We start from the raw sequence: 25,389 nt of genomic DNA on the forward strand, positions 1-25,389 counted from the left end.
CAGCCCTGCAGCCCCGCAGCCTGCACCTCTGCACGGGGTGCCTGTTCGGGCCTCCCTCCACCCCAAGTGGAACCGGGCCGCATCTTCAATAAAATGGCTTTATTCACCCAGCTTCCTTGTGTGCTTGTTTTAGTCTCCACGCTACTCTCCTATTTACACCTTAGGGCCCAAAGACCAGATCAAGACGTGAGGTTAAAAAAAATAAAATAAAAAGGTCCAGGGGCACCTGGGTGACTCGGTCAGTGAAGCGCCCGACTCTTGATCTCAGCCCAGGGCTTGATCTCAGGGTCATGAGTTCAAGCCCTGCCCTGAGCTCCATGCTGGGCATGGAGCCTATTTAAAAAAAAAAAAAAAAAGGTCAGGGAAGGGTAGTGAGAAAACTGGATGTTCGTGTGTGATGAGAGAGAGAGAGGCAAAGATAGCTCAAAAAATAAAGATGGAGGGAATGAAGTACGTGGTGCTCGGTGAAGGAAGCCAGATACAAAGGTCAGCGTGGGGTATGATTCGATTTACACGCAATTTCTAGAACAGGCGGAGCCACAGAGACAGATCGGTGGCCGCAGGGCCGGGACTCGGAGGACAGACTGCCTGCGAACAGGCTCGGGAGGATCTGGGTGAGGAGGCAGCTCTCCCGGCTGGTTCGTGGGGTGCTTCTCCGACGGGTAAGCTCACTAAAGCTCGCTGAACTGCGCGCTCGCAGTGGGTGAGCCCTGTGGTGGAATGTCACGCGTGCCTCAGTAAATTTTCTTTAAAAATGGAGGAAGGGGGCGCCTGGATGGCTCAGTCGGTGAAGTATCTGCCTTCGGCTCACGTCGTGATCTTGGGGTCCTGGGATCAAGCGCATGTCAGGCTTCCTGCTCACTGGGGAGTCTGCTTCTCCCTCTCCCTCTGCCTGCTGCTCCCCCTGCTTGTGCTCTCTCTCTCCCTCTCTTAAATAAATAAATAAAATCTAAAAAAAAAAAAAGAAATGGAGGAAGGGACAGAGAATGAGGGAGAAGAGGGACAGAAAGGGGTAATGAAGAGAAAGAGGGGCTTCTCCCACCTTCGAGACCAGGAGCGGCCATTGCAGATTTTGCAGCAAAGAGGGTTCTGCCCGAGATGAATGGTGGTGCCAGTAGGGTTTAGGAAGTCTGGACTTGATTGAGTTTCCTCAAAATCTCGTCCATCCCTGACAAGCTTCACATTTAAAGTGACTCTATTCCTGCAAACCGGTGGATATAGCCAGGCAGCCTAGCTCCAAGATCCGAGAGCAAGGGAAGGGGACGCCCTGGAATGTTAACAGAACTTACAAGAGCCATTCTAGTTGAAAATATCTCCCTGATGTAAAACAAAAACAAAAAAATCCTAAAACCTCAAATTCTTCCATTCACAAACGGAGCCCAAGCCCTAAGCATTCTATGAGAAAATGGGCCTTTATTTTTCAACTGGACTCTAAAGTTGACTAAAGATGAAAGATTTGTCCAGGAGCCAATATTGAGAAATGTCTAAGAAGGAACAATGCATATTTAAAAACAAAGTTCTATAGAGAGCTTGATGGAGTCTGAGGTGGCCATATAGACATTCTGACAAGACAAGTCTGCTGTAAGATGAGGTAGTGTTTGAGGCAGCTACCCCGAGACCCACCCAGGTTCCCATCAGCCAATGTTGGTGGTTGAAAACGATTTCAAGGATTGACCCAGGAAACCAGGAGTGACTCTTTGGAGGTCTGGGGAGGGGAAGTGGAGACACTACAGAACCGATGTCTTCCTGCACCATTAATTCCACATCGCGATGGCCCAGGGGTTCACTGATGGGGCTTCTCGTGGCCTGAGGAGCCCAAAGAATCAAGTTTCATTTATTAAAAGACCCTGGCGAAAAGGACTCCCTTGCCCCTTTCTAACTGAGTCAATATTGCCAGAGTCTATTAGAGGTTGAGAGACAGTGGATGGAGCATGAGTTTTTTTTAAAGAAGTCTTTGGCTTCATCATGACCCTCAAACATGTATCAACCATCAGTCATATGCCAGGTTGTGAAGACACACGACAAATGCACGATGCCCACCCCTAGGAGCACAGTCTTATGGGGGCAACAGGTCATATATAGAAAAAGTCAAATCAAGGTAATACGAACCCACAGATGCCACTTATAGAGCACTTTCTGTAAGCCTGTGAGGCAGATACTAACTCCAAGTTACATGAGAGGAAACTTGTATTAGGGTTCTCCAGAGAAACAGAACCAGTAGGATATATTTATAAATATGTAGAAAGAGATTTATCATGAAGGATTGGCTCACACAATTATAGAGGCTGAGAAGCCCCACCATCTGCCATCTGGGAGCTGAAGTCCCAGGCAAGCCAGTGATGTCATTCCAGTTCAAACCTGCAGGCCTGAGAAGCAGGGAGCCAACACTCTGAGTCCCAATCCAAGTCTGAAGGCCCAAGAACCAGGAGAGCCGATTCTCCAGGACAGGAGAAGATGGATGTCCCCGCTCCAGCAGAGAGAAAAATTCACCCTTCCTCTGCCTTTTGGTTGTGCTCAGGCCCTCAACAGACTGGAGAATGGCCACCCTGGGGAGGGAGATATTCTTTACTCAGTCTACCCATTCAAAGGCTAATCTGTTCTGGAAACAGCCTCACGGATGCACCCAGAAATGACGCTCTTCCAGCTTGTCTGGGCACCCAAATGGACACACGAAATCAACTATCACAAAACTAACCTCAGGCAAGTTATGCGATGTGCCCAAGTTTACAAGGTGAGTTCAGTCTGGTGGCCAAGGCCACGTTCCTGGCCTGTCTGAGAGAGAGGGTAACAACCTTAACCAACTCCAGAAGTTGGGAATAGGTGGTCACCAGGACCAAGGGGCAGGGAGGAGGGAGGGCTCGTGGAGGAGAAAAGGGCCTTGAAGGATGGTGCACAGGCAAGCAGAGAGGTGGTGGAGGGAAGGGCACGTGCGGGGCACACGCAGATACATGGTGCAGGGGGAGCAGCGGGCTAGAAAGGGTTCATTGGGCAGGGGAGCCGGGACACCCGGGAGCCAAGCCCCCGGGAGCTGAGAGTCCACACACAGGCAGCAGGGAGCTTCACAGCCACCACCGCCCAGGCTGGCGAGATGAGGAGAGCGGGAGCTGGACGAACAGGGGCAGGAGGAAAGAGGGGAGGGCCCCCTGTCGCTACAGCGCCTCGGGTGAGCCGACTCCCACTCAGGAGGCGGGTAGGAGCTTTCAAGTATCCATAACCGTGAAAATGGCTAATGTATCAACCGAGCCTTCACCTCATTTCTATGCAGTCTATGCAATTCTGTGCATTGTATCCGACAGTCCTACCCCAGCCGAGGCTACTGGGGTCTCCCTCCTCCACTGCCTTGGAGGGGAAGCCATGGAAGACCAAAAGGAAAGCGGTCATTCTCAGCCCTGAAACTCAAAAGAGGCTTCTCTCAGCGGAGATAATAGGTTGAGACAAAATTCTTGAGTCTCAGAACCTGACTGCAAAATCCCAGGGGCTCTCCATGCTTGTTGCCGACCCCGCCCCAATTTCTACAGACTGGGGGAGGGGAGCACTGCAGAGAGGTGGCATGGCAAGTCCTTCCCCTCTTGTGCCTCTGTTCCTCATCTGTAAAAGGGGACAACAACACACATATACATATTAAATATATATGTATGGGCCGCCTGGGTGGCTCAGTCAGTTAAGCATCCAACTCTTGATGTCAGTTCAGGTCATGATCTCAGGGTTGTGAGAAAGAGCCCCACATCAGGCTCCACGCTGGCTATGGAGCCTGCTTAAGATTCTCTCTCTCTCCCTCTCCTTCTGCTCCTCCCCCTCTTAAAAAAAAAAAAGAACAGGGCTATACCTAGTATATAAGAAATATTTTGCTAATTATTATCATCATGGAGCACTGGCATGTCTGAGGCGGTGTCCTGAGTCCCCTGCAGCCCCAGTATGGGGAAAGACACCATCCAAAAGTTTCCCATGTCCCAGAGAGAGACACAAAAGGGCAAAAGAAGGGCATCTCTGCATCAACCAGCAGGGACACTCAATGACCAAGGACCGGGTCCCTGCACATGCCACAGGACCACAGAATTTAGAGGTGCCGGGGAAGAAAGGGGAGAACTCGGACTGGACCAGAAAGCCAGGAGCAGGATTTCCTGGAAACAGCTAAAACCAAACTCCTGCCATCTGCTGATATCAAAAGATAGTCAATTTTTTTTGCACTGAGAGCCAGCGACGAATCCATTTCAAGGGGTGGGGGGACGCCTGCCCGCTGCTTAGCTCCTCTCCTCCCTCCCCCCGGGCTGGCGGCCCGCCTGCTTTTCTGGACAAGGAAGGATCGGAATCTACAGCTCAAGGGGGTGCTGACTCTGGTGGGAGTCCAGACTGAAGTCAGCCCTTTCCTGGGGCCTCTTGGCGGCCCTGGCCCCTAAGATAAAGGCCGGAACGTCTGGGCACTTTCATCTCCCGGTCTGCCCCTTGAGGCCCCTCCCTATTTCCTCTCCTTTCCTCCTCCTGCCCCCCTTCCTCCCGTCGCCCTCAAGACGCAATGCTCCACCTTGTGCCTGTAACACGCTCGAGTGCCGGTGCTCAGGGCAGCCTGGCAGGGCTCAGCCGGCCCTGCTCCAGGAAAGCCATGCGGTGCGGCTGGCTGGCTCCTCACCCCTGCCGCCTCACAGTGCTGCCCATCGGGCCAGGCCGGCTCCGCCAGGACACCTGCAAGGAGGCCATCTCTGCCTGGACAAGGAGAGGCTGTGAGCAGATCTGACACCGTTCTCTGGAGAGTGGCCCCGTTCTCCCGTTCATTCATGGATTCAGTGAGCTGCCACTGGACATCCCGGGGGCCAGAGCTGAGCCAGCGCAGCCCTGCAAGTGAAGATTGGCCTCGGGGCCTGGCCTACCGTGCCCTCTGCCAGGCCCACCAGGCTGGGTCTCAGGGCATCCCACCCCCAGCAAGTCTGGAGTGCAGAGAAGTGCTTAATGTTTATTGAATTGAAATGAGCAGAAAGACAGCAGGTTCTGTGGTCTGGGTACCCCCTAAAACCAGCACTACCCTGGAGCCAGAGGCAAATGGCAACCTCCCCACACCCCGCCCAGGCCCAGAGCCTTCCTCCTGCCCTGAGAGCTGCCAGAGCATCCTCTACCCTCCCCTGGGCAGCCCCGGACTAGAAAAGCTCAGCACAAGGTCTATGGGGAGCCCCAGGTGCCTCTGAAGCTGTCTGAAATGCTTTTGGGTGGGGAGCAAGGCTCTGGTGAGGACAACAGACTCCTGAGAGAAGGCGAGGGGAGGGGGAGCCAGGACAGGTATTTCTGGAATGATTTAAACCTCTGGACACCCACCATCACTAGCCCCGGCCGGGCAGCACCAGGCATTTGTGTCATTGGTGTCCTCGGTTCCTCAGCTGCTCCTCCCACCCCCAGGGATCCCGTGACCCTGACTTCACCCCTCAGCTTAGCTTCTCTCCTAGGGCAAAGGTCAGCAGCAGGCTTCCCAGAGGGCCTCTGCCCCAGAGGGGCTCCCTGCAGCCTGGTCAGGCAGTCTTTGAGCTGCAGATAATGGCAGGGCACTTAACTCACAAAGGGAGCCTTTACCCAATTTGGAGAGCAAATCACTTCAGGGTGAAGTGGATTAATCATTAAGGATTCCCCCACGTGGATTGGGGCTCCCTCCCCAAAGTGACCAGATCCGTCCACAGGGGCCCTGCTGCTGGCCATCAGGAGAGCAGCTGCCGGGGCTGCAGGGAGGAGAGAGCTGGAGGGGGGTGTCCGGCTCCGCCTCTGTCATGGATTCACAATCCCCCACCTGGGGGCTCCCTGGCTCAACAACGGGCACCCCATTTACCCTGCTGTCCAGGCCAAAAGCTCTGGACTTCTCAGTGTATCTTTTCATACCGTTTAGGTGTAGGCCTTGAACCACATGGTGGTATTACCTATTCAGAAAAATAGAAACTGGTTTTAAAAAACCACGAACAAGGTAAAGCATGTGTGCAACACACAGACACACACACACACGCACGTGTGCGCGTCCAGAATGTGACAACCGCCGAGGTACTGATCCACACCACTGTCCTCAGGGGCAGCTGGATTCGGGCTTCCTACTGTACTTGAAATAACATCCGTACTCTCTACCACTGCCTTCCCGGCCAAGGGCAATCGGGCTGTCCACGCTCCCCTCCCCCACCGTCCAGCCAGCCTGGCCTCCTTGCTGGGCCTCTGCAGCACTAGGCCTCCCTCCCCCTGCCCCCTGCCTCCACCTGCCTCGATGTTTGCATGGCGCACCCCCTCACCTCCTTCAGGTTCATCTCATTCCCCTGATGAGACCCTACCCCACCCCCCAGACCAAACGAACAGCCCCTCCCCACGGCCTGTGTCGGTCTTGCCCACAGCACCTGGCAGGACCGGCGTAGTTGCCATCACTTCCTAGCAGAGCCTTCTCTTTGCGGTGCCGTCTCAGGCTCAAATAGCCTGAGTGAATACCGGCGGGAGCGAGGTCCCGAGAGCCCCTGGCCCGCCTCTGCGCCAGACTTCGCCTCTGCGCCAGACTTCGGAGCCCCAACTCCGCAAGGGTAAATATGCGCGCGCTCACAGCTCAGAGGCAGGTATGATGGCCCCCCTCCGGGAAGGATGCTGACGTGGAACGCCCCCCCTCCAAGGGCTGGCCTGGGCACCTCGAAGGGCCCCCTGGGAACCACAGCCCCAAAATAACAGTAGCAGCTGGCGTTTATGGGACACTTACTGCAGGAGCCCGGAGCTGCTGGTCTCACTGCTTGGCACAGATGACCTCATTTAATCCTCAAATACCCTCCAAGCAACCTCAGGAAGTGCGTCCCGTCCCCCCATCTCACACATGGTGAAAGGTGAAAGGTGAAAGGTGAGCTCCCACGGCGGGCCGGTGGCTCCTGAGCTGTTACCTACATACACATCCCCAGCCACGGAGAACGTGGTGAGCAGGCCCAGAAAGGCGAGGGCCCAGAAGAAGAGACAGGAGTGCAGGACCTCCACGGGGCCCAGAAATAGAAGCAAAATGGCAGACTGCAGAAAGAACACACGGCTTGAGCTCCAAACACGACAAGAGACAAAGCAGAAACCCTTCTCTCTCAAGCCTCTTAAAGGTGTTTTATTTGTTTGCTTTTCTTTTTTCTTTTCTTTTTTTTTCTTCACAATAATGACACATTAAAAAAAATTAAGAACTACGAAAAAGGACCATGACTTTCAGTCCGTGTTCACATTGTCCCGTGCCCCATGGCACAGGGACTGGCCGTCGCCCCAGCCTGGGCCAGGGTTCCGGCCTCTTGGAAAGGCACTGAGTCAGCACCCCGGGACTGGGCCCCTCCAGGAGCTCGGACACTGTTCCTCTGGGCCCCACGAGAGGGTGGTCTCCTGCTTGAGGCCCCCAAGACTCTGGCAACCCCCTCCTCTCTTCCAACCACAGCCAGGAGCTGGAAACGTTAGGGAACTTACTTTGGTCCCCACAGGGGACTCTTTAGGGACAGAGCCCTCCCCCAACCAGCAGGAGATGACGCCTCAGCCTGGTCACCCCCTGGGGGGCAGGGTGTCTCTCCCAGTCCTGTTTCCAGCCCAGCTGACACCCCAGTGGGGCCCTGGTTCTCAGGCCCAACCCAGGCCCCTCCTCCATGCCCCATGGGCCACCCCAGCAGGCACAGGAGTGACAGATGCTTGGCCCCCTCAGCTGACACCCACCATGAGCAACAGGGCTCCCCAAACCCAGAGGCCCTGGCTCAGAAGGAAGGGCTGCATGAGAAGCAGGGGACGGAAGAGGGGGAGGGGGCTCAGAGCCAAGGCTGCCAGGAAGGAGAGAAGCGACAGAGGCTGGCTGAGGGCTCAGGGGAGGATCCTCAGGCTCTGCTATGAGAAGGGGGGTCCTGGGGCATGGTCAGCAGGCCTGGGCAGGGGCGCCTGGGGAGAAAGGGGCAGAAAGAGGCTCCCGTCCTGCTGCTGGTCACCGTGGGGGCACAGGCCCAGGTGACAAGACCTTAGGCCCCCCCAAAAGGGAAACACCACGCTGCACTCAGCCGGGTCTCAGCCCAGCCCTCACGGGAGGGAGGAACCCCACCAGCCAGGCCCTGATCAGCCCCAGCTCCCAACAGTGGCTTCCAAAGGCACCCCTCCATAGGCCACCTGGGCTGGCAGCTGGTGGGGGGGCCCGGCTGACCCAGGGCCCAGCCTCCCCATTCCTCCTGTGCCCACCCTGCCCACCGCCCTTGGCTCTACTCCTGCTGCTCATTCATTTCCATGTCAGACACCAGAATGTTCTTCTCGGTGGCCTCGCCAGGGCCGGATGCGCTGCGGCTGTAGCGGGCGCCCTCGAAGGTCCCACGCTCCGCACTCTGTCGCCGCCGGTAGAGGATCAAGGCTGCGGTCAGCAGGGCCAGGAGCAGCAGTACCGCCATCAGCACCACCACGAGGGCGGCTGGGTTCTCCGGGAGCGCTGCTGTAGCAAGCCCACCACTCAGCAGAGGGGCTGTGCTCCCGCCACCCCCGCTGCCCCCATCTGCCCCTCCACTGTCCCTCGCTGCCCCCATCTGCCCCCCATTGTCCCCCGCTGCCCTCCCACTGTCCCCCGGCTGCCCCCCGCTGCCCACGCTCCCTGGCATGCTGGGCCAAGGCGGGAGACGGCTCATCTCAGCCCTGCCTGGGACTCACCTGATGGTGAGAAGCTGCTCTCCTCGGCTGCGAGGAAGAGGGGGGACCCGTTAGTAACTGACATAACAACAAGCAAACACGCAGAGGCCGCTTCCTGAGCGCCAGCCACCCGATCAGCCCGTTTGATCTCATAGGTACTGTTATTATCCTCATTTTGCATATGAAGAAACTGAGGCCATGGACTTGAAGGAACTGGCTCAAGGTCACAGAGTTGCTAAGTGGTTTGCCCGGGGCTTGAACCCCGTCCTTGCCCTTAACCGCTACAAAATGATGGGTTTGCCATCTAGTTTGGAAATTTGTAGGAAGGGCTGGTCCCTCCTACAGACCAATTTATCCCCGGGCAGGGTCCCGGTCCCGGCCCGTCTCCCATCCGCTGTGTCCGGGACAGATGAGCCGCGGAGCCCTGGCGCAGGCCCAGCACCAGCTGTGCGGGGGCGGCGGCGCTCACCTCGAGGGAGCTTGCAGACGACGCCCATGGTGATGTTGGTGCAGGCGCCCGGGCGCCAAAGCCCGCTGCTGCTCTGAATCCAGTAGCAGCTGTTGTGGCTCAGCATGCTGGGGCCCAGGCCAGGGGGCCCCCAGTTGGAGTAGTTCACAGCTGTGTTGTCCTGCCAGACCAGGGTGCCTCCTACGGGAAAGGAGATGCTGACAGGGTGCGGGGGAGAGGAGACAGGAGCAGGTGGAAGGGAGCAGGCCTGTTCGAGAACTGAGTCTCAGCTCCCGCAAGTCCTCACCCCCGCCCAGCCCTGGGGGAAGGTGTCCCCCCTACACCCTGAGGCTTCCCCCTCCTGATGCCACACACAGGGTACCCACCTTTGGGGTTGAAGTTCATGCCCAGCCAGGCACCCCGACTCTGGCCCTCAGAGCTCTGCAGGTGCTCCCAGACAAACACGTTCTCCATCTCATCCAGAATGGACAGGACCGCCCCACCCGCTGGACACAAGGGAGGCCCACATCAGGACAGACAGTGGTCTCCCTGGGGGAGCAGAGACCCCCTCCCCCAGAGAGGCCCCTTCTCCGGCAGCCTGAGTGGAGGTTGGTGTGGAGTGTGCCTCGGTGTGTGGGCGCCCGGGGTTACTGACATGAGGCCACACGTGGCCCCTGTGTACTGGAAACTGATGGGGCACATCTGTGTGAGTGCTGCCTACGGGTGGAGGGTAGCAAGGGGCCTGCGTTCCTGGAGTCTTTAAGTGTCCACGATAGGGGTCACCACCTGAAACGACCACGTGTGGGCTCTAGCCTGCGCAGGCCCACCTCTCTGGCAGCGCTGCAGCGCCTCCTTGTGGCCCAGCAGCAGCTCCATGTGGAAGGAGTAGCAGTGCTCCCGGAAGGGAATCCACGCGGAGTCGGCCAGCCCTTGGGGACAGCTGCCATGGTAGCTTATTCTTCGGGGAGGAGGGGGCCCTGTAGGGGGTGCAGGATTGAGCAAGTGGCCCAGAGTCCTCCCCGGGACAGCCTATACACCTTGCCCGCCCCTCGGCCCCAGCAGCTGGGCACTCACCGCCGTTCACTCCGCAGACAGCTCCCTGCAACTTAGTGTCGCAGCTGGCGGTGCGCCAGGCCCCGTCCACATCCACGTAGGCACAGCCCCCTGGCTGCTGGGGCTCCCCGTCCTGCCAGCTCACATAGCTCAGGGGCTGCTCTGAGACCCAGGAGTACCGCCGGGAGCCCTGGGCACGTGGGGGCCATCAGGGTGGGAGGAAGGGGGTCAGCGGGGGGTGGGGGACAGAGGCAGGTAAGGTAAAGGCAAGGAGTCAGGAAGAGACAGGGAGGGAAATCAGGGGAGCAGTCCCGACCCCGGGGCCAGGACGAGTGTTGGGAGCCCACCTCCTCACTGGCCAGCCCGATCCAGAGTGGGGTGCGCAGCCCGCGGGCGGCCTGCGTGAGGAAGGCCTGCGTGTAGGGGTCGGGCACGTGGGCCAGGCTGGCGTTGCGGCTCTCACACAGCAGGAGGGCGTCGTGCCAGCGCAGGGGCTTCTGCAGCAGCCGGAAGGTGCCGTTGAGGTAGGAGAGCTCAGTACCCGGGGCAGGGGGTGACGCTGCTGGGGATGGGCTCAGGGAAGGGTCTACAGGGAAGGGGACAGGGCTCAGGCCGGGCTCTGCCTCCCTCACCCCATTCCCAGGCATGAAGCTGGGGGAGCACCGGATATCAGGCTGAGACCAGGTCTCCACTGGGCCCAGGGCCCGGCACAGACGGACAGCAAGTGTTAGCCGCTGTTACTAAGAATACATTCTTGCCGATTCACAGAGGAGCAAGCTGGGGCCTTGAGCTACTCTTACCCCAGGAACCCCTGCGGAACAGGCATGGAGCCGCGGGGGCCTCAGACGCCTGACTTCAGGTTCCCCGACAGCAGGCATGCCCGGTGTCTAGCTGTCCCTGGTCAGCCCTCCAGACCCCAAACCTTGCTCCTGAGACCCTCAGTCCTCACTGCCTTTCCCTTTGATTGGCACCAGGTCTTTCTGCCCATCTGCTTCCCAAGCAGATGTTGGACAGTGGGGGTGACCCCAGGGACCCCCTGACATCAGGGACCATGCTTCGTCATTCCTCCAGGCATGGCCCACAGCATCGGGCCCAGTGCTGATGTTCCCAAGTTCCCAGGTGACGCGTACCTGTGCCCTTCTGGCAGATGAAGCCATGTGTCTCCTCCGTGCAGCTCCGATCGTCCCAGCGGCCAGTGAAGTGAGCAGAGGGGCTGTGCAGGACCACCGCACAGCTGGTCTAGGGGGAGGGAGCTGCTCAGAGGAGCCCTGGCAGTTCTCCCCCTTGTGCCACTGCCCCCAAAGGGCTGCCCTCCAAGCAAAGAGGCTGGAAGAGGGGGGGACCCTGGGAGTGAAGGCGAGTGCTGCAGGTTGCAGGGGGTAGGGCGACAGAGGGAGGGGTTTCCTCACCGGTATGTTGCCACTGGGAGCAGGGCTAGGGCCGGAGGGCTCCCCAGGGGCCCAGTTGGTATACAGCAGAGGCTCTTGCTCCACCCACTGGAAGTCCCTCTGAGAGGCATGGAGGCCAATCCAAAGGTCAAAGGTCACATTGGGCAGGCTGGCTGTGATGAATGCTACAGTCCCCCGGAAGAGAGAGTTATGAGCAACAGGAGAGCCCCTTGCTCACTCTGCTCTAGCCATTTTTTTGGTGGGGGGGGTCTGTGTCAGAGGATACTGGGGCCTTCCCATGGGCTGGCCCTACCTTGCTCTAAGGGGTTTGCAATGGTGACCAGTTGGGCCTCTTGCTGTTCACAGGAGAACTGTGCCTCTGACCACTTCACCCGGTCCTGGGGGTCCTGGCCCTGGATGCGGAAACACTGGGGCGGAGGGGGAGGCGTGATGTCCAGCTCCACCGCCCTGTCCCACAAACCCAGAAACTCTGCTGTGTAGCCCTCAGTGGCAGGCCCCGGGGAGGCTTCGAGGGCTGTGAGGACAACAGAACAGAACCAGGACATCTGGGGCTCCTTGAGCAAGGCTCGGGCGCCCTCTCAGCCTGGCACAGCACATTCACGTCCGCCTGCCGACGCTCAGGGGTGTCTGTAAGTGGCAGGAGGGCTTTAGGCCACCAAAGGCTCTACTGCCTATGACAACAGCACCTGGGCCATGCGTGGGGACAAGGTCTGTCTCGATGTCAGCTATCGCCCTCCCAAGTGTTGCCTGAAATCTGTTATTTTGTCCTGTGACCTCTATGTTCATCGGTACGACGCCCTTATCTTCACTTCTGAATGATCTTTGTTGGGCAGCAGCCGGGTGGGCAACGTCTCAAGTGAAGACTATTTGAAAATGAACAGTCTCCAGTGATTTCCTTCCTCAGTGCGATGGGGGAGAAGGAAAGGAAGGAAGCTTTGGAGTCGCAAAGAGGGCCAGGGGACACGTGCAGGTCAGATTCCAGATCTGACTTAACTTTTCTGTAAGATGGGAATAAAAATATCTGTCTTTTGGGGTCCTGTTAAGAGTTAAAGAGAACAGTGCACGGCACGAGAGCATGTGCTTAGCGAGGGGACGCTCTTGCTATCAGGAGGAGTTCTAGCATCAGCTTACTGATGCCAGTGTCAGAACTGTAAACCCAGAAAGAATGCAAGAGTTGGGGGGGGAGGTTTATCACGAAGCCCATGCATTTCATTTCACAGTAGTTCAGAGATAGTCGGAGGCCTCCTTTAAATAACTAGTAAGACTAGTCATAAAATTAGAAGCAGCAAGGTCACATCAGCAAGTATCAGCAGCGGAAGAGAGGAAGTACCAACTCAGTCCGGCAAACACTTGGGGCATCCCTACCACGCACAAGCGTATTAGGTGCTATGTCCGGGCCAGGGGCCCTGCCCTCCAGGAGCTTAAAGCTAGGGGGAGAGGCAGGCTCTCACTCACTCTCCCTACATCTAAATGCTACAGGGCTGTAACGGAGGGCAGAGAACTAGTAAAGCAAGGTGTCTGGGGCCAGGCCGTGAAGGGGCACACAGCCTCGCATACTTCAAAGGCTTCCGACAGGGGAGTAACTGGTATCTTTACAATGATGCTGACACATCAAGAAAGAGACCAAGTACCATATACCATATATTCTGTGGTGGAAGAAGCCACAAGAATAGATTTTTGGAAAAATGTAATGACATGAGAAAAATGCTCAAAATAGAACACTGCGAAAGAAAAGCTGGATACAAGATCGTGTTATGTCGTATGATCTCAATTAGGTGCAAAAAGGCAGGAAGCAGAGTAACAAATATTAACAGGGGTTATTTCTGGAAAGGATGAGTGAGTTGTACTTTCTTTCCTTCTGTTTTTTCCCAAGTTGTAATAATACACGTGTTACTTTTTTTTTTTTTTTTTTTTTTAAGGTCAAATAGGTAGAATATTCGCTTGACTATTCTGAAGACAGTAAGAGCTCCATGACACTAAGGGGCTGGCTACACTCCAACACAGGACAAAGATTTATGGATTCTATGAGCTAGGGTTAACTAATCTAATCCTCACAATCCCCTAAGTGGTTTTACAGCGTCGGCAAAGAAAGCACGGATCAAAGCTCCGACTCGGGACGCAAAAGCAGCAACAAGAAAACAGGGCTCCTCTCTTCTGGAACGAGCTCTTGTCAGCCACCAGGTAAAAACCATGACCATCTAATCAGGTCTGATCAGTCAGCCCAGGAGTGCAAAAGTAATCACGTTGGGAAAGAAAATCACCCTCTAGAAGGAACACTCCGCAGACGCGTCTAGAAACCCTTCTGATTAATGTTACTGCCCCTAACTTTCCTCTGTGGGCGCTCAAAACCCTTGGGAAAACAATTTCCTCAACGTTGTTTCAAAAAATCTTCCAAAGACTTGTTCTTAAACCATCTTAATCAGGTCTTCTGATTAGTTTCTGAGGCAGATTAGTTTAAAATGCAGAAATGTACTAGCCGGTTTTTACACAAAAACCTTTGTTTCATTGGGAGAAGGACTGAAAAGTGAAGAAAGCCCAGCCAATGACAGACGAACTTTTCCATTTTGATGTATTTGCCTTTGTGAGACTTTTTCATCTACGATAACCATTAAATCCATGTTTTAAAGTAATTTGAACTTCAAACAAGACCTGTGAACTCCCAAATCACAAAGTGTCAGACCAAAATTTTTAAAAAGAATGAAATATATGCAATTACCTTGCTCTTACTAAAATTATTTAAGGATGAATAATTATTATAATTGATCATTTTTGAGTACTCTTCTCATACTATAATAAAGAAAAATTTTTTAAACTTAAAAATACTCTTTTTCAGGGGCGCCTGCATGGCTCAGTCAATTAAGCGTCTGCTTTTGGCTCAGGTCATGATCTCAGGGTCCTGGGATCAAGTCCCAGCTCAGGCTTCCTGCTCAGCAGGGGAGTCTGCTTCTCCCTCTCCCTCTGCCCTTCCCCCTGCTCATGCTCGCTCTCTCATGCCCTCTTCCTCTCCCTCTCCAATAAATAAATAAAATCTTCTAAAAAATGCTCTTTTTCAATCTTTAGCTCATGCTTCATATTCTTTTGTTCTTGTGCAGAGCTTACTATATAGAACTGTTAGTACAAAAGTAAGTATATATTTATTTACACAGATATATATATCGTAGACACACACTTTGTATGCTCAACATTGTGTTTACTAATAGGAGTTCATTATCAAAATGTGTGGTGACCGCTAATCTAGAAAACTCACCAAACTATGTGGACACCCACATCCCCCGGTGGATTAGCAGGTGGAGTTATTTTCCCAGGAGTCTAGCCCCGGCACTGGGGCCAAGTAGGAGAGAGGCTGATGGGTGTAGGCAAGAGGCCATGACTTTGATGTTGCCAAAGGGCCAAGACTTCTGAAGCTTGGCCTTCCCATGTTCACATCCTCTCCCCTGACTCCACTGGGTGGCCCCTCCCCACCTCCTACCTTGTTGAGGAACTGGTTCCAGCCGGAGGGGCAGCCCCCCAGGGCCGTGGGTGGCATGTCCGGGGGCTGGGGCTCTCCGGTGCTGTTGCTGCGCTTACAGATGTAGGGCAAGGCCGTCAGGCACCTCTGGTCCCCCCAGTCCTCTGCAGAAAGAGGAGGGCAGTCATTCTAGCACAGGGCAGGGCCGGCAGCACCCTTGCCTCGTGCCCTAAGAAGAGGACATCGGGGTCAGGTGCCCATGTTCAGCTCTAAACTCTGGTCCTCTGTGGCTGCTGGATCATGGGGACAGGTCCCCTCTCTGGGTCTAGCCCCTCTTGGGTTATGGGAACAAAGAGAATGAGAAGAGACGGATGGGCCTGCCCAGGCTCACCACACTGCCCCCAACATCAACCCTCTCGCCAGCTTCTGCACACTCTCTGCCCCACCCTCTCCCTCACCTCGGCTGGCGGTCATGTACACACACTTCTTATCCTTGCCAATGGGCCGAGGTTTACCGGGTGCCCAGGAGATGAAGTTTATAACAGAACCATCTGTCCACCTGCAATGACACGGAGCAGAGGTGACTTGCCCCGGGCCCAACCTCCCTTGTATGCAGCAATGAAGGCCGCTGAGATGGGGGCAGGGAAGGGTCCGAGTCCAGGGGCTCAGTGGCTACAGGCTGAGAGTGAGTGTACCGAACTCAGGGCAGCTGGGGACTCAAAGACCTGGTGCCTCCAGGTAAGGCCCAGCCCTCCCTGGGCACTCATTCTCTAGAAAATCCAAGAATCCCAAAGCAGAGGTCCAAGGGCAACAGTATGCTCAGATATGCATGTGTTCCTGGTTCTTCCTTCCTCAAGCCCCCTCATGCATGTTATGTGGGTACAGAACACAAAGAATCCCCTCCAGAGGACATCATATGTCCTATCCTGAGGGGGCCTTATTCGTGAGTGGCCCCAGCATAATAGGAGCTGTCATTATTTGGTGCCCAATTATGTGCTGGATGCTATGCTAAGGACTTCACATACCTTATTTCTAATCCTCAGAGCAATCCTACCAGGCAGGCCTCATTATGCTCATTTTTAGATGAGAAAATCAAGGCCCACAAAGGTTAAGTCATTTGATCAAGGCCACACAGCCAGGGAGGAACAGAGCTGGATTCAAATCCAGGTCTATCTGTCTCTGTGGGCGGCCTCCCTAGCTCCCATCTGGGGTCATGGCTGGCCATCCAGACACCCGCTCCCTCCCACACCTGCTGACCCTGGAAGGCTCCTACCTGAAACGCCCATCACTCTCTGCAGTGTGCAGGCCAATCCACCAGTGCTGCTCTTGGCCCCGGGACAACTGGGGAAACCGGTCAGGCAGATAAGGGTTGGCAGGACCTCTCCTTCCCCAGCCTGCCCTCCCACTGCCCGCAGGCCCATACCCACTGGGGTGCTTACCTTCTGCAGGTTGTGCCCCAGGAAGTCCAACTCGGCCTGGCTGTGCACGGAGGCCAGCTCGGCCTGGAACCACGTGCAGATGCGCTGGGCCTGAGCCCACGTGGAGTGGTGCTCGAAGAACTTGTACTCGGCCTCCTGGAAACGCAGCCACTCCCGCCGGCCTGCGGGGGCAGTGTGAGCGTGGCAGCAGGGGCAATGTGAGCGTGGCAGCGGCGGCCAGGCAGGGCTTGCCTGCTCGCCCTGCGGACAAGGCCCAGGCGGGTCCAATGGCAGGCTGCAGGCGGGTTGCAAGCCCCTAGGCCCCCGGGCAGACACCGCTCCAGGCCCAAGCTTGCCCCTGCTTGGAGACGGACGCCGACAGGGCTCCAGGCGCCCTGAGTCCCCTTCTCTCAGCTCAAACCCCTAACTCCTTTCGTTCTATCCCAGTCAGGCCCTGCCCTGGAGGTGATGCCCCTCACCCTCTCCCAACCGCCACGGAGAACAGGACAGCCCGGGGGGGCCTTACCTTGTGGGCTGACATCGGGCTCCTGCACGTCTGTGCCTACGGCGACAACAGGGACAGAGACGCTGCAGGGAAAGGAGACCCTCCCCTGGATTCCCAACCCCGCCGCCCTTCACGCCCTTCCCTGTTTCCCAGCACCATCCCACCCAACCTCGAGGGATCTTGCAGATCCAGTCCAACTGCGTCTCGCACTGCATGGCCACCCACTGCAGGGAGGCCAGGTCGAGCACTGCACAGCCCCGGATGTCGTCGTCGTCGTGCCGGCTCCGGTCGAAATTGTGGTAAGAGAACTGGAGGTCGGAGTGGCAGAAGGTTGTCAGGCACGAGGCGCAGGCCTCGACGTCCCCAGAACAGACGTACAAAAGGCCGGGCCTGAGCTGGGAACCCCCAACCCGGGCTGGACGCCCCGCCCCCCCTTTCCGTAACCTGCGGGCTCTGGCCAAGGGCCCTAACTCAGCTAAACGTCGCCGCCCGCCAGGCTCTGCCCCGCCCCCAAAAGACCACGCCCACTGCCGAGCCGCGCCCACTCGGGCCCCGCCCATCACCTGACCCGCCCCCTCTAGGCCGGCTCACCCCCAAGCCGTCGCTCCAGCGCCAGCTCTGCCCTGCTCCGGGGTCTCGACGGTTCAGGCCGATCCAGAACCAATTCTGCTCGTGGATCTCGGGCTCTGACTCACTTCAGCACAACCGGGGGGTGGGGACAGAAGAGATGGGGATGAGAGGAGCAGGAGACCTTTGCAGGTGACCTGGGCAGTCCCGAAGGCTTGGGGCCTCTCCATCTGGGCTTCACACTCACCAGCAATACACTGTTGGGGCCACCTTTAAAAAGTTCTCTCCCCATAGAGAACTGACCTAGCTGGACCAGGCGCCTGGCTCACTGGGGGTGGGTGGCCTGGCCCCCTTCCCTGGCTTCCCTTTGGGTGGGGTTTGCCCTGCCAGCAAGACTCTGTAGGCTTTCACTTCAGGGAGTTTAGTTAGGTCGGTGGAGATGGGAGGGCTCCGGAATCAGATAAAAGCAGATTCCAGCACCCATTCGCCCATGAAGCAGCTCCCTGACCTCGGGCAAATCACCCAACCTCTTTACCAGCCCACATGGGTCCATGACAATGTCTACTTCATAGGGCTGAAGAAGAGACTGAATAAGGACTCAGTGTTCAGTGCAGTACCTGAGACATGGTGAGAGGCCATCAATGAGAGCGACAATTACTAGTCAAATAATGTAATCCTGATGTTTGCTGGAAAGACATGTCCCTGGAATTAAGATCTGGGGAAGCCTGGATCCATTCGGATTTTTTCCAGCGCTAAGGGATTATAGGAGCTCTGTGTCATACGAGGCCCACAGGACAGACATGGGGTCCTGGAGGGACCCCCAGGAGCAAATGCTCACTTTCATAGCTTTTCTCCTCCTCTCGGGAAACGCCGTTTATTGAGGAGAGTGGGCTGTTATGGGATGGTGTTGCGGGCGGGGGGTGGGGGGATGCTCGACTTGGATCAGGAGATTTTGTCATGGAGAAGGAGGGGTGAGGAGGGCAGTTACTTTTGTCAAAGTCTGTGAGTCTGAGGGGGACACTGCTCGTTCCCTGATACTGGTGAGCAGCCAGGGAGACCAGAGCTCCCTGAGGGAGGACAGGATGGTCCTGGCATTAGCTTCGGACACACAGGTCATTCTGAGCCCTCAGACAGGCCTCACTGGGGGCGCCTTCACCTTGCCCCCTGCCCTGTGCCCAGCAAAACCAAGAGCCCACACAGGTGCATGCAGGCCACTGCCCCAGGCTCAGTACCCGAAGATCTTGTTGAGCATGTTGGCCACAAAGTGTTCCTCCTCATAGCTGGCCAGGCTCAGCAGCTGGGCCCCCAACTCTTGGCAGGCCCCCTGGGCCTGCACCCAGGTCTTCTTGTCCTGCAGCCGCTCTGAGCTGAACACCTATAGGAACAAAGTCCAGGTGTCTAAGCTACCCCTACTGGTCCACCTGCCCTCCCATGACAGCAGTAGGGAGGGGGGCTGGGGCCTCACTGGACAGAGGTGCAGGCTAGCTAAGACAATCCTGCATAGCCAGCTCCTAGAGAACAGCCCCTGCCCAGACCCCTGAACTAGCCCAGGACCTGGGCTCTCATCCTTGGGGAGCCACACTTTGCTGTGGGCAAGTTCCTTCCCCTCCCTGGACCTAGTTTCCTCATGTCATAAAAGACCCTGGACTACATTAGAGGTTCCCAAACCCAGCAGAGTTTAAAAATCAAAGGACCAGGCCCCGCCCCAGCCTAGTGAATCCCAGTCCCTACAATGACAGCCTGGCATTTATTTTTATCAAGCTGCCCAGATGATTTTGAAAAGCAGCCAGCCCAGCCCCAACATTTGGGAACCTCTGAAACCGATTCTCTCTCTGCTGTTTTTTCAATTCTTGCCATTCGTCAAGCACCTACAGTGTATCAGAGCTGAGATTCCACTGACAAGAGTGTCATCCGAAATGACCTCTGTCTGCGGTCCGCTGTGGAGAAACAGTGTCCCCGGGGCCCAGCCACCCTTGACCCTGGCGAGCTGTTCCTTTGCTCTAGTTCCTCTCCCTCGTCCCGCGTCAGCAGGCTGCCTACCTTATAGCAGTGCCGGAGTTTGGGGTCTGACCCCCAGCCCTGGGGACAGGAGCCAGTGAGGCTGGGCGTGGGGTCTGGCCCAGGCAGTTCCGGTGTCACTGGCGTGCCCAGGCTCTGCCGGCAGATGTAGCGAGCCCGGAATGCGGTGCAGTTCTTCACCTCCCACAGCCCCATGGCGCTGCCTGTGGCCAGGGCCACGCAGCCCCCACGGCTGTACCCTGGAGGAGGGAGCAGGAGACCTGCTGGCTGAGGACTCATGGTCCGGCCCTCCCCCACATCCCCGCAGGACACCCCCGCCAGCCTCGGCCCCCACACTGGTGACCAGCTTGGCCGGCTCCGCAGGGACCTGAAGGGAACGGAGGCAGAGTCCTAGCTCTGGGCTTACTCCTGTGAGATTTAGGCCAGTGGCTTAACCTCTCTGAGGCTGTTTTATCATCAGCCTCATCAGGTCATTGAAAAGGCTAAAAGAGACAATGACCGTGAAGTGACAATGATCCTGATGGCCGCTGCCCGCGCTACTCTAAGCACTTCATGGCTATTCAACCCGTTCAGCCTCACAACAGCCCCATGCGGAAAGCACCGTTATCCTCGGTTGACCGATGGGAAACTGAAGCTCAAAGATGCACCAGGCGATTTGGCCCCAGACCCTGAGCTCCTAACCACTTCACCGCGCTGTACCCATGATCGGTTTACTGGGAAGCCCTGGGACTCGGTCCAGTGGGGGGGCAGGCCCCTATGGCCTCCTGGCTTCCCCAAGGAAAGTCAGAGGGGGCCGACCGAGTGCCACAGAGGAGGGGCTCACCAGGCTGGTCCCGGTTCCAGTGGGTGTACATGACCTCATCCCCACTGAGCCAGCGGAAGGAGCCAGTGCTGTTGAGGTCCTGCAGGGCGGTCCAGAAGTATTCGCCATCCCAGTTGTAGATGAGGCTGCTGACAAAGGCCTGCTCAAACCTGTGGGAGAGAAGCCGGTCAGGCAGGGAGCTCATGCCCGAATGCCCCCCCCGCATTCTCTGGGCCACAGGCCAGATGCCCTGCTCTGGGAGCTTAGGTGTTGTACCCAACTGGCAACTTGCTGAGGGAAGTGGGGGCCCGTGGGGACCCTGCAGCTCACACAACAACCGAGCTCCCCTCTCCTGCCTGCACCTCTGTGCCTGGCTGAGAAGAAAGTAGAGAGAAACAGACACAGCCAAGGCGTCTCTTGGGCATCGAGCCCACACCAGCAGGGCCCTGTCTGTTCCTGCCCTGGCCCAGGCCCTGCCCCTGCCCCACAACAGGGTCACTTAATAAATGGGAATCATTCTTGTGACGATATTAGAAAAAGGCCCTGGAGCCATGTGAGGCTCCAAGGACTCAGGGCCCGCTGTGCGTGAAGGCAGAACGCCACCCCGTTTCGTGGAGAGGCCACATTAGGCCGGGACAGGAGTGAGGGCTGGTCTGGGCACATGCCCCGTCCTGTACCTGTTGGTGATGGTGACCAGCTGGGAACTGTGGTCGGTGCATAGGCGCCGGGCCTCACTGTAGGTGACTTGGTCCTCTCCCAGCCAGTAGCAGGATGGGCTGTGCCATGTCCAACCCTGGCTCGAGAGAGGGGGCAGAAGAGGGATGTCTGTGGGGAGGACTCTCCTCCCTCATCCAGAAAGCCTGGGCTGGGGGATGCCATCAGAGGCACCCCTGAACGTGCTGCAGGCTGGGGCCCAGGACAGAGGGGACTCTCCTTGTGCTGTGTTCTGCACCTTATCACCTCATACTCCTCTCCCCACCATCACCCACAACTGCCAGACCAGACATGGACACATGGCCCAAGGGTGGCTGACCAGGAGGTAGCCAGTGACCCGCCTGTAGCCTGGCGAAGCAAGAGGCGTGGCCCCCTGGACTCCCCTCTTGGGCATTTAAACCAAGAGTCACAGTGGGAAAACTGCCAGTTGGCTGAGAAACCAGAAAAGCTGGGAGAGCTGCCAGGATGTGGAGGGACCAGGTAACCCCGGGTCCTGGAAAAGGTAGAGTGAACAGAGGGTGCGCCTAGCCTGAAGTGGGGGGACAGACCCTCAGCAGGGAGCAGCAAAGCTTTGGAAGAGACCACTGCTCTGAGCGGCTGGTTCTCTACCATCGGTCCCCCACGAGACCAGGCAAGGCTTCACCCAACAGACCCCTTTCCCCTTGGGCCACCCTGCTCCTGCTTTTCAGAAGAGGAACTGAGGCTCGGAGACATTAAGTGATTGGATTTTATGCACAGACAATAATACAAGGGGGAGTCCGGCCTTGAACCCATACCACAAAGGCTACGCCTGTCTTCACCACAGGCCTGCTCCTCCTAAGAGACATCAGGTGCCTGCGGGGGCCTTCACCTCTAGGAGCCCTTGAAATGGGAAGCCTTGAGGTAGATTCAAGGTTGGGAGAGAGACACAGCCCCTTGGGCAGAACCCAGAGCAAAAGAGAAGCTGCAGGGTGTCGGCGGGAGTGGGGGACGTGGAGGGGTAGGTAGGGCTGTGCTAAGATCCCAGCTCTCCCAGGATATTAACCGGGGCTCCTCAACATTGCACACACATTTTCGGCGGCCCTGGTGCCAGGGCAATTAGCCACTCATCCTCACTCCCTACCCCCCACCAGGGCAGGACAGAGCCCCTGGCGGTCCCTGACCACACTGGCCCCCCAGGCGCTTCAGCAGGGCCCCTGTCTGCTCTCTCTCCACCCCACTGCAGGTCATGCCTGTTGTTGTTTCAGGACTCTCCCCCTGGGGGAGAGCTTGGAGTTCACGTGGGGTGGGGTGCAGTAAGGGGGCTTACTCCAAAAGGAAACAGAGTGAAGAGCCAGATTGGCGTAAGAGGCTGGCAGGAGTGTGGCCCTGGCAGATGGAGCCATCAGGGGCCAAACACCATAAAGTGTCTTTTTTGGGCAACCTTCCCATATTCTGCCACACCACTTACACCGCTCTTTGGCTGAGAGCCAGGTTGTGGGTGGCCTGGGAGGGGCTGGGTGCATCACCCACCCACACCCTCATTCATGCACGCACTGCCCCACTAACCCAGTCAGTCCTGATCCCCTCCCTCCCTGACTGTCTGGAAGCCCCTGGGGCTAGGAAGGCAAGAAAGACGACACCAGAATGGCCTCATTCCTCCAGAGGAGACTGACAAGCACACGCTCCACCAGGTGGCATGATGTGTGCCAGCAAAGACAGAGGTGACGGAGCAGGACTGGGGTGCACCCCAGCAGCCTCACTCCGGTGATGTCTTGGGGGCCTGCCCACACCCACCTCCTGTTCTCCGCTGCCTCTGGGAAGTAGCTTCTTCATGCAGAGTGGGGGGGGGGTGCTCTGCTTCCTCCCAACAGCCCCCACCCTACCCCAGCCCACCTCATCCAGTGTCACCCTTTCTGGAACAAAGCAGTTTGGAAAGCAGGAAGAAGGGACATGCCAAGAAAGGGAGGATGCCATGGGAGGCTGCAGGACTCCATCTGCCCCCTCCCTCTCCGGGGAGCCCCTCTGGTTGGCCCCACCCAGGGGCAGCTCCAGAAGCACCCTCACCTTCCGGCAGCCATGGTCCTCCTCAGCCGCCCCCTGGCTCAGCTGGCCTGCCTTCTTGCAGATGGATGGCAAGGACTGGTTGCAGGGACTATCGTTCCAACGACCTTCCTAGGGACACAGGATGAGGGAGCGTCTCAGCCCCCCCTCCCCCAAAGCCTTTGGTGAACTTGATTTTTAGACCTGCCCCTGTCTCCAACTTGACCGCTGTGTGTTCCGGGCTGTCCTGTGTCTGCCGTCTCCTAGCCAGCAGTTTGTCTGCCTTCAGCTGCATCCAGAGGGCAAGGGTGTTTGTGTCCCAGCCCCCAGGAGAATGCCTGGCACGTGGCAGACACTCAACAAATAATTGTTTATAAATTTTTAAATAGCATCCCTTATGCCAGATGGCTCTGTCTCCATAGTCCTGGCACTGTTTGCAGGATCTCACCACAGAATGTCCTCTCTGTCCCTGGAGTCGGTACTCTGTCCCTCTGACTTTGTCTTTTTAAAGGCTCTCACATCTCCTTGAACCCCTCCATCAATTCCTTCATCTATCCACACTGCATCTGAGTCAAAGCCATGGCAAATAGTCACCACCCCATCATTTTTGGAGGAGATAGGACCCTGGGCTGGGTAGGGCTGGCACAGAGCAGCCCTGCCAACGGAGCAGGTCCATAAAATGCAGCTTCCAATGCCACCTGCCGGTGGGGCAGAGCAGCTGGCAGACCAAGACGGTGCCAGGCAGCGTCCTCGGGCTGCTCCAGAATGAACCCCTTTAATCCTCCCAGTGACCCTCTGAGGTTGGCACTAGTAGTGTTCCATTGACAGATGAGGAAACTGAGCACAGAGAGGTTAAGTAACTTGCCCAAGGTGACCCAGCTAGTCGGGGACGGGGAGGATTCAAACCCTGGCAATCTCTCCACATGGAAGGGAAGGAGTTAGTGGGGAAGTGGGGCTTCTGAGAGGCAATGGGGGGGCTGGAATGGAGGCAGGAGCTAGCTGACAGTAGCCCTCCTTCAGCCAGGGTGATACCAGGAGGCTGGGGAGAGGGGGTTCTCACCGGCCCCCAGATGGTGACACAGTCCTCCAGGCTGTCCCGGAAGTTGTTGGGCTCAAAGGGGTGCCAGTGGGTGAAGCTCACGAGGCTCCCATCAGACCACTCAAAATTCATCTGCAGTTTCAAGTCGTTGAGGCCGATCCACAGCTCCTCCACCTCTGGGGTGCAGCAGAAGGGAGGGGAGACAGCACGCGGAGACGTCAGCCTCGGCCATGGCGGCGGACGGAGAGATGGTCCCGTCTTGGGAGGTCCTGCCCTCTGCCCTCTGCCCCGGGAGTGCGGACAAGCCGCCCCTCACCTTGCTTGATCTGCTTGGTGATGAACTCCAGCTCGGCCATGCTGTGGATGCTGAGCAGGTCGCCCCCACCCCGCAGACACGCCTTCTTGGACTCCTGCCAGCTGCGCTTCTCGGCCTGCAGGCGATAGCAGTGGCCCTGGAAGGGCTGCCAGCTGGGCTCACACTCCACCTTCACGTTGGCCCACACGTCTGCAGAGACCCACGAGGTGCTGTTCAGGGACCAAGCCACGCAGCCTGGGTCCCCTCCTCCCCATACCTGTCTCAGATCAGCCCTGGCCACCAGATGTGAAAAAGACCAAGCCCTCCAGAGAGGCTGGAGGTCTAGAGGCAGAGCCCTGGGAGGTGGTGGCAGATTTAGCCCAAGACAGGACGGCCCCTCCAGCGGGGAGCTTTCAGAAAGAGATGGGTGGGGACTCAGATCAGACCGGCCCTGGGAGCCTCAGTTTCCTCCTCTGTAAATGGGCTTTCCTATTCTAGATTCAAACTTCGCTTATGTCCACCTTGCTTAATAAATGAAACCACTGTCACTACCTCAAACAGCATACACTGAGTGTGGACTTGGTACTACCCTGACAGTCCAGGGTGAAGGGATGGGAAGTGGGGCCCACCAGGCCAGCGGCCCAGGCAGTCACTGCGGACTGGAAGGAATCCCCTAGTGGGGATTTCTCCTCTTGCTCCTTCCCCTACATGCCGGGCTCCACCCAGGGCTGAGAAACCCACGGGTAACAGGCTCTTCCTCACCCCCACTTCCATGCATTTCAGCTTCACTGTCTAGGACTGGGGTCCCAGAGCAGCTGAAGCAAACAAGCCCTCACTTGGGCCTTGGCAAGAGAAAACAGGACCTCGCTGAACCACCCACAATGTCAGGCTCGGGCAGGATTCTGCCCGGCTGGGAGGGAAAGCATGTGCCCACTCGAAGCATCGCCCCACACTGGGATTCTGGGATCCACTCCATTCCGCGAGACGCTCCAGGGTCCAGCATGCTGTTTCTTGGAGGCCCAGCAAAGAGGGGAGGGCTGAGCCTGAGCCTCAGACTTGTCAAT

General features: G+C 57.1%; 1 protein-coding gene across 2 annotated transcripts in view; it reads right to left on the bottom strand.

Moving 5' to 3' along the window:
* Positions 1–7,059: 7,059 nt before the first annotated feature.
* MRC2 (mannose receptor C type 2) overlaps positions 7,060–25,389 on the bottom strand; it is a 53,424-nt gene continuing 35,094 nt past the window's right edge. The window contains exons 7-30 of one of the 2 annotated variants that reach the window (XM_026512538.4): positions 24,347–24,535; positions 24,052–24,206; positions 23,016–23,123; positions 20,954–21,069; positions 20,298–20,446; positions 19,496–19,713; positions 18,688–18,830; positions 17,480–17,582; positions 17,058–17,196; positions 16,910–16,945; positions 16,405–16,565; positions 16,239–16,306; positions 15,424–15,524; positions 14,987–15,129; positions 11,810–11,924; positions 11,518–11,681; positions 11,239–11,347; positions 10,456–10,694; positions 10,130–10,298; positions 9,883–10,032; positions 9,442–9,561; positions 9,077–9,256; positions 8,629–8,655; positions 7,060–8,413 (exon numbers count right to left, since the gene is read on the bottom strand). In XM_026512538.4, coding sequence (XP_026368323.1) covers positions 8,193–8,413; positions 8,629–8,655; positions 9,077–9,256; positions 9,442–9,561; positions 9,883–10,032; positions 10,130–10,298; positions 10,456–10,694; positions 11,239–11,347; positions 11,518–11,681; positions 11,810–11,924; positions 14,987–15,129; positions 15,424–15,524; positions 16,239–16,306; positions 16,405–16,565; positions 16,910–16,945; positions 17,058–17,196; positions 17,480–17,582; positions 18,688–18,830; positions 19,496–19,713; positions 20,298–20,446; positions 20,954–21,069; positions 23,016–23,123; positions 24,052–24,206; positions 24,347–24,535 — 3,323 coding nt within the window. In that variant the 3' untranslated portion in view covers positions 7,060–8,192. Of the gene's footprint in view, positions 8,417–8,628; positions 8,656–9,076; positions 9,257–9,441; positions 9,562–9,882; positions 10,033–10,129; positions 10,299–10,455; positions 10,695–11,238; positions 11,348–11,517; positions 11,682–11,809; positions 11,925–14,986; positions 15,130–15,423; positions 15,525–16,238; positions 16,307–16,404; positions 16,566–16,909; positions 16,946–17,057; positions 17,197–17,479; positions 17,583–18,687; positions 18,831–19,495; positions 19,714–20,297; positions 20,447–20,953; positions 21,070–23,015; positions 23,124–24,051; positions 24,207–24,346; positions 24,536–25,389 lie in introns of both variants that reach the window. The other variant, XM_026512537.4, reaches the window with a different exon arrangement.

This window comes from Ursus arctos, unplaced genomic scaffold (genome assembly GCF_023065955.2).
Source record: "Ursus arctos isolate Adak ecotype North America unplaced genomic scaffold, UrsArc2.0 scaffold_24, whole genome shotgun sequence".
NCBI classification, from domain to species: Eukaryota; Metazoa; Chordata; class Mammalia; order Carnivora; family Ursidae; genus Ursus; species Ursus arctos.